At 42.5% G+C, this 16,518-nt stretch overlaps 1 protein-coding gene across 1 annotated transcript; it reads right to left on the bottom strand.

Moving 5' to 3' along the window:
- Window positions 1-4,297: 4,297 nt before the first annotated feature.
- FAM199X (family with sequence similarity 199, X-linked) lies at window positions 4,298-15,970 on the bottom strand. The gene is made up of 6 exons (XM_079962878.1): window positions 15,616-15,970; window positions 12,586-12,805; window positions 12,171-12,320; window positions 11,514-11,675; window positions 9,673-9,933; window positions 4,298-8,318 (listed from the first exon to the last, which is right to left on the bottom strand). Exons 1-6 carry the CDS (start codon window positions 15,816-15,818, stop codon window positions 8,148-8,150), a joined length of 1,167 nt encoding a protein of 388 aa, XP_079819004.1. The 5' UTR covers window positions 15,819-15,970; the 3' UTR covers window positions 4,298-8,147.
- Between the last annotated feature and the right edge of the window lie 548 nt (window positions 15,971-16,518).

The following is a 16,518-nucleotide window of genomic DNA, read 5'->3' as shown; positions in this document are numbered from 1 at the left end:
GAGCCACTACCGAGAAGGCCCTCTGCCTGGTTCCCTGTAGCTTTGCTTCTCGCAATGAGGGAACTGCCAGAAGGCCCTTGGCGCTGGACCTCAGTGTCCAGGCAGAACAATGGGGGTGGAGATGCTCCTTCAGGTATACATGCATGCCCTGCTCCTTCTCTGGTTGATCTTAACCATGGTTGGATTGGAACACGCATTCATACTAAACCATGATGAAGGAAAGAGATGCACATGGGGCCAGCCCAGGACATTTTGCTTCCTAAGGTGAAGGACAAGGTGGTGCCTCCTCCCCCTTCCATGTACAAAAACCATTTGGATGGGCATTTGAATCTTACATCAACACAAGTGGTGGGATAGCATCCTCTTCTGCACCTGAAGCAGCAAGCTAGTTTAGGAGTGAACTGCACTGCAACAGAAGGGGATGACTAAAAAAAACTCAGGAGGAACAGCCAGTGGGATTACCCACCACCACTGTCCCCCAGCATCTGCAGAAAGAATTGCTTGCTTCTCTCTGCCAAATGGTAGGACTGGCATTAAACAGATACAAGCTTGTAACCCATTCCCATTCAGTTATCTATAGAGAAGAGAGCAGCAGTGCTACATTGGTGTGTACCATGTGATTACAGTTGGACAATGGAAGGCACATTGGAAAGAAGAGGTAGGGTGTCCAATATCCACATTAACAAACACCCCAACATCCATCTTTCACAACTGTATAGCCGAAGCATATTGACAGCCCAACATAGGCTGGATGAATGTAAGATAAATGGACTTCATGCAACTAAGCAAACATGACATTTTCCTTGCACTGTGATCACAGATGAGTCATTAAGTAAAATGATTAATCACAAATCAATGTTACTAAGCTCCTTTAGAGACGATGTGGCCCTTGTCATGCAAGTATAAGCTCTCCATTTATGGGCTAATGCATTAATTCTCGCTCTCGGGCTGTTGTTGTTGGTCTTAAACATCACAGTCTGCCGGAAATTTGTGTGCAATTAAGCTCAAGTGATGACCTCCTTATACACATTTTGGCACTTTTTATCTGGTAGCATGCTGTGCAAATATATAAATGAATTCAAGCATTATATGGAATTGCATTAACTGTAATTTCCAGGCAGACAGATATATTTCAGAATTTTAATACATTCACCAACAAGGTATTCAGCACCATAAATTACTCATTTTATCAGTCTGCAAATAGTTTTATCGGTCAGTGAGTGGATTTGTTCTAGGGCATTATGATCGACTGTTTTGCAGCTGGACGAAACGCAGCTGGTTCCTTTCAACTGGTTTTTGTTTTTTCCCTTTTCCCCAGATCTACTGGTTTGGAAAGAAGGAAGTGGATTTGTCCTAAGAATTACACAGAACATCCGTTCTGAAAGGAGCATGCTGACTGCCAATCCACTATGGAGCCAAATTCAGGGTTCTTACGTTGGCTTATAAAGTCCTTAAACAACACAAGGTTTGGATACCTAAAGGAGTGTGTCTTCTCCCTTAAAGATCTGTCCAGAGATCTTGTGGGGATCCCTTAAAGATCTGTCCAGAGATCTTGTGGGGAGGTCCTTGCAGCTCTACCATGGGCAGCTGAAATTCACCATGTGGCAGTGGGTCTTCTTGGTGATAGTGGCACCCTGGCTACATAATTCTCTCTCTTCCCAAGATGCAACCGGCACTGATTCTTTTAAGCCTTTAAGGTGGGTGGACATACACACCTAAACATGGGTTTGTCCAACTGAGAGAGCCAGTATTCGTGCACATGCTTTGAATGGAAAATAGGTCTCGGATTCAGTCCCTGGCATCTCCAATTAGGATGAGGCAGCAAGTGGCAGGAAAGAGCTCTGCCCGAAACCCTGGAAAGCTACTCCCAGGCTCTCCCAGTCTGCATACACAGTTAAAGCACATGGCTCACCCCCCAAAGAATTCTGGGAACTGTAGTTTGTTGTCGATGCTGGGAATTATAGCTGTGTTCAGTGCAAACTACGGTTTCCAGGGTTCTCTGCAGGAAGCTATGTGCTTAAAAACAGCCCCAGAGTAGACAGTACTGAGACAGGTGGATACCTGGTTTGTGACAGCTTCCTATATCCACTGATCATTCTCCCTCATCGTTTAAAATAGGTTTCCTTTGAACGGCTGCATCTCAGTGACAGAGTAACTGCTTCATGTCCTTATTCAACTCCTGCAGTGCCCCATCAACCCCAAGGGGGATCAATAATTTGGGAGATGCTAACCTAGTGCCTGGGACCCAGGTGGCGCTGTGGGTTAAAGCCTCAGCGCCTAGGGCTTGCCGATCGAAAGGTCGGCGGTTCAAATCCCTGCGGCGGGGTGCGCTCCCGCTGCTCAGTCCCAGTGCCTGCCAACCTAGCAGTTCGAAAGCACCTCCGGGTGCAAGTAGATAAATAGGGACCGCTTACCAGCGGGAAGGTAAATGGCGTTTCCGTGTGCGGCTCTGGCTCTGGCTCTGGCCAGAGCAGCGATGTCACGCTGGCCACGTGACCCGGAAGTGTCTCCGGACAGCGCTGGCCCCTGGCCTCTTAAGTGAGATGGGCGCACAACCCCAGAGTCTGTCAAGACTGGCCCGTACGGGCAGGGGTACCTTTACCTTTACCTTTTAACCTAGTGCCTAATCCTTGGTTCTTATTGCAACTCAGCCTAAACATGTGTAATTGAAATAATGACATAGTCTTCCCTTGCCCCCTTCTCTAATGTTTCACTGTGCCTCTTTTAGGCTATCGTACCCGTATTTTGGAAAGTACCAGGAAACTAAGATGGTGCTCTATCTTTAGAAAGGGGTTCCTAAACTGTGATCTGTGGCCCAAAAGCTTCATTCAGGTGATCCACAACATGTCCACATTAAACATCCATATTGATTCTTAATTGTATTTGTATTGCCTCTTTTTATCTTATACATTGTATAAGACTTATTGCTCCGTATTACAATTTTTATTCTATGGCGTTCAAATTACAATACGATAAAAAAGTAATACTCAATAAAAATACAATTAAAAACCATGAGCCATTGAGCACAGTGCATTACAATTGCTACAACAGGCAATGATAATGATAATAATAAAATCAGTAACCAATTTGTAAGTGGTCCAGCAGGTGCGGTGAGTTTGGGAACTGGTCTTAAGACAGGAGCTACTGGACACTATCTGGCAGAGTGCTGACCTAAATGGCCTCCAGATCTAGTTGTCTTTCAGACTTCACATTTGGCATATTAATTAGATGCCACCAGTAGAGCATGATCTCATTTTGCTAGAACATATTTAAAAACACCATTTAACCTTTACTTACAGAAGCTGCCCAGTATCATCTTCCAAGGATCCTTATGCTAATACACATACTATTTGATATTTAAAGGATGGTCCACACAAGTATGTCCGGGGGGGTGGGGGGGTGCACACGTGCAAAAGTAATCACATATGCATTTTATCATCTGTTAATGTAAACTGATTTACTTTACCTTCGACATTCTCATGGAGAAAGCAAACAGGCAAACACCTTTTTATGTGTCTAGAATTCTGCTCTGAGTGGTTTTGCATTCCAGCAATTTTTTATCTGCACCTACTTCATACATAGCAATAACTTTTGCTTTTTTAAACCAAGGGCTTACTATTTGTGTGGTTGCAGCATGCCCTCTAGTGGAAACTAAAGGTGCTTGCAAGCAAATTAAGAGAAAAACAGCACAGTGGTACCTCAGGTTAAGTACTTAATTCGTTCCGGAGGTCCGTACTTAACCTGAAACTGTTCTTAACCTGAAGCACCACTTTAGCTAATGGGGCCTCCCGCTGCTGCCGCGCCGCCGAAGCACAATTTCTGCTCTCCTCCTGAAGCAAAGTTCTTAACCTGAAGCACTATTTCTGGGTTAGCGGAGTCTGTAACCTGAAGCGTAGGTAACCCGAGGTACCACTGTACAGCACGTTTTTAAAAATTCCTTCTGGCAGCATTAAGTAGTTGGTACTGTTGGGTAGATGTCGAGGCTGAGGAGGGCCCATGCTGACACACCAATTCTGTCATTTCCACCAGTCCCTGTCCCTGGGAAAAGGTGTTGCAATTAAAGACAATAGGAAGAGCGCTGCAGAAACACTGTAAAGCTGCTACCAGTCCATGATGATACTGAACTTGGTAAATCAGTGGTCTGACTTAATAGGAATCAGGTTGTAAGCTTCTTGAGAAGAGAGATCTATCTGTGTTTCCTGACTCACTCTGCAAAGCACCATATGCAATGACCGTATAGTACACATAATCCATTTATCTGTAGGAACAATCCAAGTATGGCACTGAACACATATAGTTGCATTATTATGTTTCTTTTTAATATTATTCCAAACTATCATATCCACTAATTTAAAGTACAATTAAGGGCTTAAGGGGGAGAAAAGTAAAACAGTACCCTATTGGGAAAAAACCTTCACAACATCAAAAAATAAAGAAAGAACAGAGTTTTCCACAAACATCATAGTGAGCAGATACAGAATGTACAGCAAACAGTTGTATGTACATGTGCATTTCAGCATACAATACACTTTTGCAGAGAACCTGGAAAATAGTCCAGATTTAATATATCTATTTGTATTTAAGACCATCTGAAGTATATTGCCAAAGGTATACATCTTCTTTGCTTTGGTTATGAAGCACACATCCTCAGAATGCCAATGCCATTGGCCCTTACAAAGCAACTCTCAACCATGTTTCTGAACATATTTGATGCTCCCTGCATCTCCCTAATCTCCCCCCCCCCCCGGTCACAAACCATCACACACACACCCAATGCATTCTGATCCAGTATGATGCACATGATCTGGTAACAGCTCAGGTTATAATGTTAATTGCCCCCCTGCTGCACTGATTTTGGCCAACATGACAAATAATAATCCAAAATAATCTGCAAGACACAGGGAGTATAATACTACTGATCCAAGATGGAACATGTTGAAGTGGCTAAACTGTGCAACCACCAGGTGTAGTTGGACTTCACCTCCCATCAGCCTGAGGGATCAGCGGAGTTGCAGCCCAACAGCATATGGAGGGCCACAGGCTAGTCACCCACAAGTTAAGGTTTCCAGATAAGTGATGAGAATCTGATCTACTGGGAAAACCTGTTTGCAAAAAGGAAGAAAGTCAACAGCATGCTAATATTTAGAAGGCAGGTGTGTCAAGGGGGTGGGGAAAATATGAGCGCTAATAGGTCCTTTTATTTCAGCATTAGTAAGAAATTTGGCTAATGTCCTATAAGATTTTCTACAAGCCTTAAGGGGTTTTTAAGTCATATATACAATCTGATGTAATATTTGTGTGAGAAATTCTCTATGGTTTTCTTTGACCAACATACAGAAAAAACAAAACAAAAACTTATTGCGAACCACAAGATCATCTTAAATGTTGAGATCGCCAACTTCAGCGAGCATTTTGAACAGAACCAGGGTATAGCATCCTATATCCTGCCTTACACAAATTTCACTGCTTTATTTCAGTCAAAACATTTCTATCGGAAAATGAAACCAATGCAGATGCAAGAACAAGATCTTATTAGAGATCTTATTAGGCTAAGAGAACAACTTTTTTCCAATCAAGTTTTCAGTGCTCCTTCTAAGCTTTGTGAGATCAGCAATTCCAAAGAAGGTGAATTGTGTATTTGCTCACTTGCACTAGTTAAATTATTTATGCTTCTTGTAAAGCATTCAAGATAAATAGGACCCAGACAAAAGTCTACCAAGCAGACCCCCCAACTTGCTTCCATTCTATAACAAGTGTGTATGAATGGGGTGGGGGCTCAGCTATAGTTTCATTATCACTTACAATGCTAGTTTAATGCAAAATGAATGTTCACTGAGTGACCAGTGTGTTCAGTTTAGACAGAGAAGCACCTTAAACACAGTACATTATGTGCTCAATAAAATGGACATTAATGGGGGTGGGGGTTTAAAGGGAAACTATAAAGTGTTATGCAACCATTCAGCTACAAAAATCAAGATCTAGGAGGGAGGCAAAATAGATCAAACACTCATAAAAATTGTCATAATGATGAGCTTTGGCTGTGGTCTTATCCTATTTACTCCAAAGTATTTTACCTGTGAGCTATGAGCTACTTCAAAACAAATGTTTCCTGCTTTGGGGGAGGGGTATGTGTGTGTGTTATGTGTGATTGCCTAATGAAACAAGACTTTAGTAGAAACTTTTTAGAATTAGAGCCAGGAGTATCACATCATTAAGAACCACTTTTAAAGCAGAAATCCCTTTATCTAGTGAATGTCCAACACTTGTAACTACTTGAAATTCACCCACAGTATCATCAGTTCCTAAAAGTTAGATGTGATTCAGAAACATTAAACTACAGCTTAGCATTACATGCATGAACCTGCTCCCCATTTCTATCTCTTTATCCTGTGCGGCCGTACAGAGATCAGTAACATCCACTTCAGTTTTAAGCTAACCAGAGTTTGCCACATTCACCTGAGTTGGGAACTACGGTTGCTTTTAACCATGGTTTATGCAAAAGAGCCAAGATCAGAAACCAACCTTTGAGTTAGCTTCTTTAGACAAACGGTAGCTTACACTAACCAGTTCGAAAACACTTCAAGTGAAATAAACAGAGGTTAGGCGGAAATGGAAGAAGGTGCTTCCTAGCTGGTATCGGAGGATGCACATAACGCTGAATTTAGTGCATCTACCACAGATTCACGCTATGAAAGCTAAACAATGTAGAGGCAGTAGTAATGAAGATGTGAAACGGGTCTTTTAAACACATCTGCTTAACTCTGTTATAGCATGAAGCCACTCATAAATATTAACCAAATGAGATCACTTTAACCATGAAGCTGAATAAAGAAATATGTGGTTTTATGCAAAAACATAAGGTCAGGATGGAAATCTCTCAACCGTTGCCTTTTTCCCCAAAAAAGCTGAACAGGGCTTTGAGAAATAAACATTATTATCTTTTTGAAACATCAGGAAAATGTTATCTGCTTAATTTCAATTTTGCAATGTTCTCCTCAAAACCTTCACTTTAAAGAAAAGGTCTCAAATAAATTTTAAGGCACATGACACTACAGTGATTTTGAACATATAGACACATGCATCTAGAGGGAGGAAATGTGAATTTGTTTCTAGAAGTTTTCTTCACCAGATTGTCCTATTGCTTTGTAACACCACATCAGGCCTTCACACCATGAATGACCCACCCGGCTATATGTAGCCATATTTCATGGCCTGACAGGCACTTGCAAGCACTTTCTGCCTGCCTGGTTTTGAATTCCCTGGCAAGCAGAAACGCAGGTTCAATAGTCCCTTGTGGGCCACGTATACGTTAGTCATGGGGTGCATTTGGCTTAAAAGGTTCCCCAGTCCCTGCAGTAAATGAAGCCATGGGAGGATTATTGGGGTTTCTTTGTTTCTGTTTTTATTATGTATTCTTTTTTTATTGTAATTTTATGTGGTGAACCGCCCTGAGTTCTATGGGCATAGGGCAAAATAAAAAGTAAATAAAAATTATTTCAATAAATCTAAAAATGATTTTGTGTAGCCTTAAAGCCTTGATATGATTGCAGTAGGAACAAAAATGTGCGATGTCAAACTGTAGTGTCTTGCTTGTGCAAACAGGACTTGCCCTTGTAGCCCTCCCCAACATTCCCAAAATCTGCTCTGCAAAAACTGAGGGATCCTTCAGAGCAGATGGGGAGGGCACGGGGGGAGAAGGAAGGGCAATCCTGCCACGTCCACTGGGAGAACATGTCACCCAGTAACTATTAATGGAGTTGCAGTTTTTTGTTTTGTTTTTTAAAGAAAATAACATTAAGCCATTCAGGCCAAAAAGCAGGTAGAGGGGGAAATACTCTTACCCAAAGAACAACTATTATATCTATCTGGTTAAGGCGGAATTACAAACGAAATGCAAACTTTTCAGTAAAGTACTCACAGATAATTGAATGCAAAATAAATTAGCCTTAGTTTCTTTTCTTTTTTTAAAAGTATCCTCTTAATCTCTTATCACATGCCTTTTTTTTGCTTTTAAACTATAGATGAGGGACACAGGCTAACTTGTCCCAGCTCCAATCCAAATTTTGGTAAAAGTATATGTAAACAATATAATAGGCTTAAGGCTTAGAAAGAACACTGATTTAAAATAAAATAAAAAATCACCCCTGTCACATCAAGACATCCACATCTCTTTCATGGTCGTCCTCAGTGACTTTTAAGGAAAGAACCTCTTCATTAAGGAACAAACCACTCAGTCTCTCCTTTCGAGCCTGCCGTTGCTCTTTCAGTTGTCTCTTGCGCAGAGCCTTTTGCTGAAGCTTGCGCTGTTTAGAACGTTTCTGTCAAAATAAAGGAAATGGCCAAAGTCAATCCCAGTCTCTACACAAAACTGTACACACCACTGTAAAACAAGGCACATATTTAACTAGGACTTTGTACATACAATACATTTAAAGCACCCCTCCCCCAAGAATTATGGGAACTGTAGTTTGTTAAGGATACTGAGCATCATAGCTCTAAACCACAGTTCCATCTAGGGTGGGGAGATGTGCTTTAAACAGATGTTGTGTATACAGCCAAAAACGAATCCAATATTTTCAGGTAAGCATCTTTTACTGGGATGGAAGAGGAAGAAAGGAACCCTCTTCTACATGCCTCGTAATATCCAGTTACATATGGCAATAATCTGATGATGCTGGAAGGCTCCACCCACAGAGATATGCCAACTCTATCCTCCCTACACAAAGTTCAGTGAGAAAGGACTCTTTACAGAAATCTGCATGAAAGCAGATTTATAGCAAGATGGGTGACAGGACCTTTTTAGTGGTGGCTCCCTGGCTTTGGAATGCCTCCCTAGTGAGGCCCATTTGTCTCTACCGTTATTAATTTTCAGGAGGAATTTGAAAACATTCCTGTTTGCCCAGACATTTGGTGGCTGAAGAATATTTGTTTCTGGCAATCCTGTAATGATGGGATGGAATAATGTAACTGTAACTGATTTCCTAATGTTTTAAACAGTTTTAGAATGTTTTTGCTTTGCTTTCTTTTTTAAGTTGCATATCTGTTTCCTGCCCTGGGCATCTTGAGGAGGAAGGGTGGTATATAAATCCAAAAAACCAACAATTTCTTTTTTGGAGCTATAAATTTAACAACATAAGACCATATTCATTGCTTTCTTTGGTTCATAACGTGACTCGACTTGGGAATGGCTGCTTTCCTTCACCTTTGATTGTATAGATATAAAAATTTAAAAAGAAAACAAAATAGAGAAATCTTAATGACATTTTCTTTGACTACAATCCAAAGTTAACAGCTAGTTTCCCTTTGGGGTCAGGAGTATCCTATGGCTTCCCTGAAGAAATATGAGTAATTGAAATTGATGGTGCTATACTGAAAGTGCTAATCTTTCAAAATTCAATTGTCCACAATGCTAACAAATACTGAACTTGTTTGCTTAAGCTGTTTTAGCTCTTATTCCATACTTTCAAATCTGATGGCAAAATAAAAGAGCGCTAGAGCTCATTAAGCTGCAAGTTACCTACAGGAAAGGTGGGCTACCCTTTTCTCCGGAATCCTCAAAAAATAACATTCATTGAGCTTTTGCAACATGTAATTGCATTTACATTTTAACTGCAATGATTCAAAGTATACTAATAAGGTTTTTTCAAAGTCCATCTGAATCTGAAGCTTTACTTTTGAATCCCTGATTCGCTCTGTAGCACTTGAAGATAAGTTGCTGTCGCTGTGAGCCCGGCTCATGTTAGCGCTGGAGTTTGAACCAGAGTTGCCAATGCTGGAACCGCTGCTGCTCGCTGAGCTGACCATGCTGGCGCTGCTGCTGCTGGCGCTGGCACCGCTCACTCCACTGGCACTGCCACAACTGTAGCTGCTTCGCTTCCAGTTCTCCCTTGCAGACCGCTGCCGGGGGCCATGCTCCTTGATATAATTTCTGACCTAAACACACAAAGAAAGAAGTCAAGGCGAAGAGTCGAAGTGGCAAGTGCTTGGGTACACCTGGCCTTCAAAAGACTGAGGCCACATCCACACAATAACATCCAAAGCACTAGTTACAGGTAGGTAGCAGTGTTGGTCTGCCGTAGTCGAAACAAAATAAAAAAAACTCCTTCCAGTAGCACCTTAGAGACCAACTAAGTTTATTATTGGTATGGGCTGAAGTGTGCATGCACATGAAAGCTCATACCAATAACAAACTTAGTTGGTCTCTATGGTGCTACTGGAAGGAATTTTTTTATTTTGTTTCGATCCAAAGCACTATTATACCAATTTAATCATGGCTTCTGGCCAAAGAATCTTGAGCACTGCGGTTAGTTAAGGGTGCTGAGAATTATTAGGAAAACTCCTGTTCCCCTCACAGAACTAAAATTCCTAGGTGGTTAAGCAATCAATCTTTCTCCCCAAGAAAGTCTGGGAATTGCATCTCTATGAGGGGAACAGGAATCCCCTAATAATTCTCAGCACCCTTAAAAAACAAAACCCCACAGCTCCCAGGATTCTTTGGGGGAAAGCCATGACTGCTTAAAGTTGTATGATACTGCTTTGAATATCTACTGCAGATGGGGCCTGAATTAGTGCTGTATGGTCCACATGATGCTATATGAAGATTGTTCAGAAACTTCAGTTGGTTTTAAAAGCAACTACAGGGGGAACCCTACTAGACACACAGGTGCTTTACCAGGTCCAATGGCTGGAATATTCTAGAAGAAACTTTTGAAAATGGTCTTGAACAGAAAATTTCCCCAGCAACAGGTGCTCAACTAAGTCTGGGTCAGTGTAAATGAGTATGTGAAGGAGTCAGCATTAGGTCTCTGGCTGGATAGCTAAAAGAGAAAAAGATTATGTTGCTTTATTTGTTTTCTTTATTAAATGACCAGTGTAAAGTTTTGTAAACAATTAAGGCTCTGAGAAACAGAACCAAGTGGTGTTTATTCCTGTAATGGGAATTTCACTAAGAGCTGCAATGCTGCTGCTGTAAAGAAGTAAAAGATGCAGGGAAACTTTTCTGTAAAAGGAACTCTGCTGCAGAAAGAAAGGAAAACCCAAGAGTAGATGCTCACCCACCAACACCAATGACTTCCCCTCCTTTTCAATATACTTTAAAGCCCTAAGTAGCCTGGGACCAGGATATTCAAGGATCCCCATCTCCAGAGAGTATGCTGATAGACGAGGATATCCACAGGCCACTACCTTCACTAAGCATCTCTTTATTAAGCAAGGTATTGTGGAAATGTTTTCAAGTAAACACATATGAGTAACAACAAAAATCTGATGGAGAACGAAAGGGATGGAACAACCCGACACAATTGTAGAAGTATGTATTCTTACTCTTGAGGGGCCCAACAAAGAGGGCTTTACCTTATGAGAGCTCATTCCAAAATAAAATGCATTAAGTCTTTCAGTTGCCCTTAAATTAACAACTAATTGTTACTGTTTATAGAAGTATGCAGCAAGATCATGCATACTAGAATAAGACAAATAGTTGGTTTAAAAAGAATCTCAAGCTCAGTTTCACATACCTGTTTCAGCTTTTCATCAGTGAGGCAATTTAGTTCGATAATAAACTCATTGTCTGTAGGAGAAATCTGAGCTGTGGGATCAATAATTTTAATGATGTCAAGCTGCTCTCGAAGCCCCATCTCCATGCTGACTTTACGACTCAGATATTCAATATATTCCACCTAAGAAAACAATGGAACAGGTAGTTAGTTACCAATGATGCTCACTGAGAATCCCACATTCAAGGGAGGACAGGGATTTCTTGGTTGAAGCCTCCTGCCTTTGGATTGCCCTCCTCAGAGAAATTTGGGTAGCATCATCTCTGCTCTCTTTAGACAACAAGCCAAGCCTTACTGTCTATCCTCCCCAATTCTTTCCTACCAGTTGCTATCTGCTAGTTATGCTTTATCCTCCATTTAGTCTATTATGGATGGCCTTTGGGGGGCTTTTAAAACATTTTTATTAGATGGAGGCAGGGTATAAATGTCAACTCTTCCACAACTCAAGATACCTTGAATAACACCACAGAAAAATAAAACATGAGAAATTAAACTCTTCTATATAATTAAGAGAATTAGCACTTACTGTTACAAACCAGAGTTTTATCTGCTATGAATAATTTAGCCCTTAAAAATTTGTTTACAAGCATGCAGTCTCCAAATGCAAAAAGGTTTTACCTGTTCATCGTTAGTCATTGCACTCCATGGAAGCTCATCAAGATTCCTGTGCTTGTTTTTCTTTTTTGGGAGCATGCAGGGAGAGCTTGATATACTGGGTATGATGTCAGAAAGCACATCACTTCCACTTGCAATGTCACTGCCAGGCAACTTATAGACAAAAAAATACATATATCCAATCAATTTCAGAATGAAGCAATGCAGTCCAACATTCAGCAACAAACTAAAACACTAGAATTAAATACGGAAAATTAAGGCTTCAATCCTAAACACACCTACATGGGAGCCAACTGTGTTAGGAAAAGTAGCATTGACTTATGGCTACTGTCTAGCTGGAAACACAGTGCTTTCAATGTTGTTATACAGACCACAGCAGTTTATTAATGCATGGGACAGCCTATAAAAGCATTTTTACCTGCCATTCAAATTCACTGTCTGACCAGTCCCAATATGTACTAATGGAAGAAGAGACATCGCTGCAGACACTACCCTCCGGGAACAAATCAAAAGATGTCAGGTCCTGATCATCCAAAAGTGAGAAGCAGTCATCCTGGTCACCGACAGAGACAGAGGAAAACAGTTCTTCACTGCATTCAGAGCTGGCTACACTCGTGCCACATGAAGTCAAGTTCCACCTGCAAAACAGAAAGGCAGTCACGTTTGACCTTAGTATTTCAGTAACATTCAATGTTGCTAGCTTACTTGGAATTAAAAGCCAACTAACATAAGCACCAGGATGAACAGCTGTTGACAGGTATCTGCTTAAGACCTTGAGTGCACAATAACATGCAGTAAGCAAGTTGTGTCCCCCCATGTCTTGCATCGAGCTTCAAAGCAGCCATTCAAAATATGCACCAGTTATGGGGCAACAAAGGGTACATGGCAGATTAGGGATTGTTCATGTTCAGCTCACAGTGAGCCAGACAATGGCCTCGAAGGATGACAAAATAAGCCCTAAGTTAGACCCCTAGTTAATATTTCTTAAGCAATGGTACCCCATCTATAAACTCCATTATCCCATCAGAAGTCCACAAGCTTAGCAGCTTTCTAGGCTTCAGAAAAGAAGTAAACGCACCTCTTTTTCAAATGAACTTCACAGACAAAACTTTAGGTTTCAATATGCTGCTGCATCCAGATGTGTTAATAACTGTAAATTGAAATTGTTTACATTCATACACCATTTTATATGTATGCAGCCTTTCCATAATTCAAACCATGCTCATGGTGGCTTGCAAAATGGGGGGGGGGGGATGCTCAACTACAAAGAAAAGTAGTCATAAATAAAACATCAAAATTACATGACCAAATTGAAAAATTTCCACATAAATCATAATCAGACCTAAAATAAAGATACAAAAAAAAAAGAACAACCCCCCCTCCAAGCAAATTCCTGAGTATTGTATAATGCTTTATTGTTATAAGTATTTATCTTGCAATTTGTGTGTTTCAATGTCCCACTGATTTCTATGACCGCCATGAACCCTTCTGAAGTTTACCATTGTTTATTTTCTCTATCAGGGGTTCTGTACCTACAGGTGGAACTCGAAAAATTAGAATATCATAGATTCTCTATGGGGTTCAGGTCAGGCAAGTTTGCTGGCCAATCAAGCACAGTAATCCCATGGGCACTGAACCAGGTTTTGGTACTTTTGGCAGGAGATTTTGGAGCACTTCATGCTTTCTTCTGCAGATGAGCTTTATGGGGATGCTAACTTTATTTTCCAGCACGACTTTGGCACCTGCCCACACTGCCAAAAGTACCAAAACCTGGTTCAGTGCCCATGGGATTACTGTGCCTGACCTGAACCCCATAGAGAATCTATGGGGCATTGCCAAGAGAAAGATGAGAGACATGAAACCAAGCAATGCAGAAGAGTTGAAGGCTGTCATTGAAGCATCCTGGTCTTCCATAACACCTCAGCAGTGATACAGGCTGATAGCATCCATGCCACGCCGCATTGAGGCAGTAATGGATGCAAAAGGGGCCCAAACCAAGTACTCAGTATATATGCACACTTCTGCTTCTCAGAGGTCCAATATTGCTCTATTTTCAATCCTTGTTTTGCTAATTTCATTTAATAGTTTAATTTTCTGAGATTGTTAATTTGGGGTTTTCATCAGCTGTATGCCATGATCATCACAATTATAACAAATAAAGGCTTGACATATCTCGCTTTGCATGTCATGAGTCTATCTCCTATATTAGTTTCACTTTTTAAGTTGAATTACTGAAATAAATGAACTTTTCCATGATATTCTAATTTTTCGAGTTTCACCTATACATGAGAGCCAGATACAAGACAGGGCAGGCTTCATGAACTCTGCTACAAAAAAAGAAATGAACTTCTTGAATTTTTGCTTTTCAGGAAACATATTAATGGCACAGAAACTTGCTTAGTGTGCAAATATTAACAGTGTAAAAGGCTTCCGTGGGAATATGTTAAGGGCACAGGAGCTCTGCTAGAAAGAAACTGCCATCTCTACCCACTGAAAGGGTTGCCACCTTCTCTTCTGACCCTGCTCCTCTGCCCTGAACAGCAGTACTGCAAATAAAAAAACTGAACAAGTGACACCTTCCCTGGCACAGATATATCAGCAATGGGAACAGCTCTGCCTATTAATTTTCTGCATGCCAAGCAGGTTATTAAAAAAAGAAGTGGCAAACCTACCTAGCTTCTACTCAGCCTCAACCACATCAATGTATTGAAGCCAATATGTTAGTCTCTCCTTAGTTTTATTAAGAAAACTTTTTTTAAAAGCCCATACAGTCCCCTCACCCACAGCAGTCTTCTTAGCCTCCTTGTACCCAAACACCATGTGCTTTTCAATGCACAATGCGGATGCGACTGGTACCAATCCCCCCACCGCCTCTCGCCATTAATTTGTGTTGCTCTGAGACTTTTGGGGTGCAGGATTTAAATATCCCGTGGAGAGAATTCTCCTACCTGCATTCTTCCCAATGGGAAATCAATAAAAACAAAAATGGGGGCTTCTACTGAAAATGTTACATTAGAAGAATTTATTATTATCATTATTATGGAGGCCCTTTAGATGTTGAAGCAGAAGAAGATATCAAAAGATAACCCCCTCGATTCATTCTTCCAGATAGGGAAGGTGTTACAATAGGCATTCGGGCTTCCCACAAGGAAACGTCTAACTTTCCCCCACAGCTTCACACGCAGTATTAATAGGCTTTTTAAAGCTGGGGGGGGGGGGGGGAAGAGAGAAACTATTCGGGGCGAGCATGATCCGCAGCCCCTCACACCCATATCGACGGCCCTTTGGTGTCCCTTCGAACTCCCTTACGGCTCTCCCACTCCATTTCTTCCCAGCCTCCACAACAACCCTGCGAGGTAGGCGGGGGACGGGGCCGCAAGACCACCGCAAGACACACTCCCCCCCCCCACACACACACCCTTCGCGCGCCCCCCCCCCCCGTTCTCGCCTGTGGGCGTGGAGGCGGCGCAGAGGGTCCGTGCGGTGGCAGGAGGAGAGGTGGCAGCCGAAGTCGCTGACGTCCAGGCAGGCGGACCCCTCATCGCACAAGCCGAGGCCGCCGCCAGCACCGTGCGCGCGGGGCGGCGCGGAGAAGAGGAGGGCGCTGGGCTCGTCGGGGGCCAGGAACTTCTGCGGCTCCTCGCCGGCCATGGCGGAGGCAGCGGGGCCTACGCGTCCCTCAGGCGCCCGCGGGCCCCGCGACAGGAAGGCTCAGCCGAGCCGCCATAACTGGGGGGGGGGGGGAGAGAGAGAAGCGATTCTCCTCCGCGATCACTGCCGGCTTCCAAACGGAGCCTCCTGTCAGAGATCCAGCGGCCGCTCCGACCGGAAGCCTCTATCGCCAGCTTCCTTGCTGAGCCGCGCGCCTGCCTAGGAGCGGGGAGAAAGAAGAAAGCCCGTCTTTCCCCCCCCCCATCTCTCTCTCTCTCCCTGCAGCGCCCCCTGCCGTGGAGGCGGGCAATGGCAAGGGGTGCAGCGAGCTCAAGTGGGCGTTGAAACTAGAGTTTGAAAAAATAGAGCGAAATTTGGGGGAGCATGGTTTCCGCGAGAGTATTTGAAGGACTAGATGGCTGCAGATTTAGAGCCACGGATGCTCAATTTATTGTAAAAAATAAGAGGGCACTAGCCTCGGTCTGGCTAGCTGCAGGCTGTTGCAAACAAGAGAGGCGTGGGAAACAAATTATCTCTCCTGGTTTGGAGGCTTCAGCACAGCTGTTGCTGAGTGCTACTCAGGTTTGCAATAAAAAGGCTACGTGCTTTGTTAAAGAGGCTCATAACGCGCTGGGTAGCCTTGGGACAAAGACACAACGCTACCACCTTATCAGAAATCTCCAAATTTGAGGCGCCGTTG

The sequence above is a fragment of the Podarcis cretensis genome (assembly GCF_951804945.1).
Source record: "Podarcis cretensis genome assembly, chromosome: Z".
Taxonomy (NCBI): domain Eukaryota; kingdom Metazoa; phylum Chordata; class Lepidosauria; order Squamata; family Lacertidae; genus Podarcis; species Podarcis cretensis.
The sequence above is the reverse complement of the archived record's forward strand: the minus strand, read 5'-3'. Positions and strand labels throughout refer to the sequence as shown.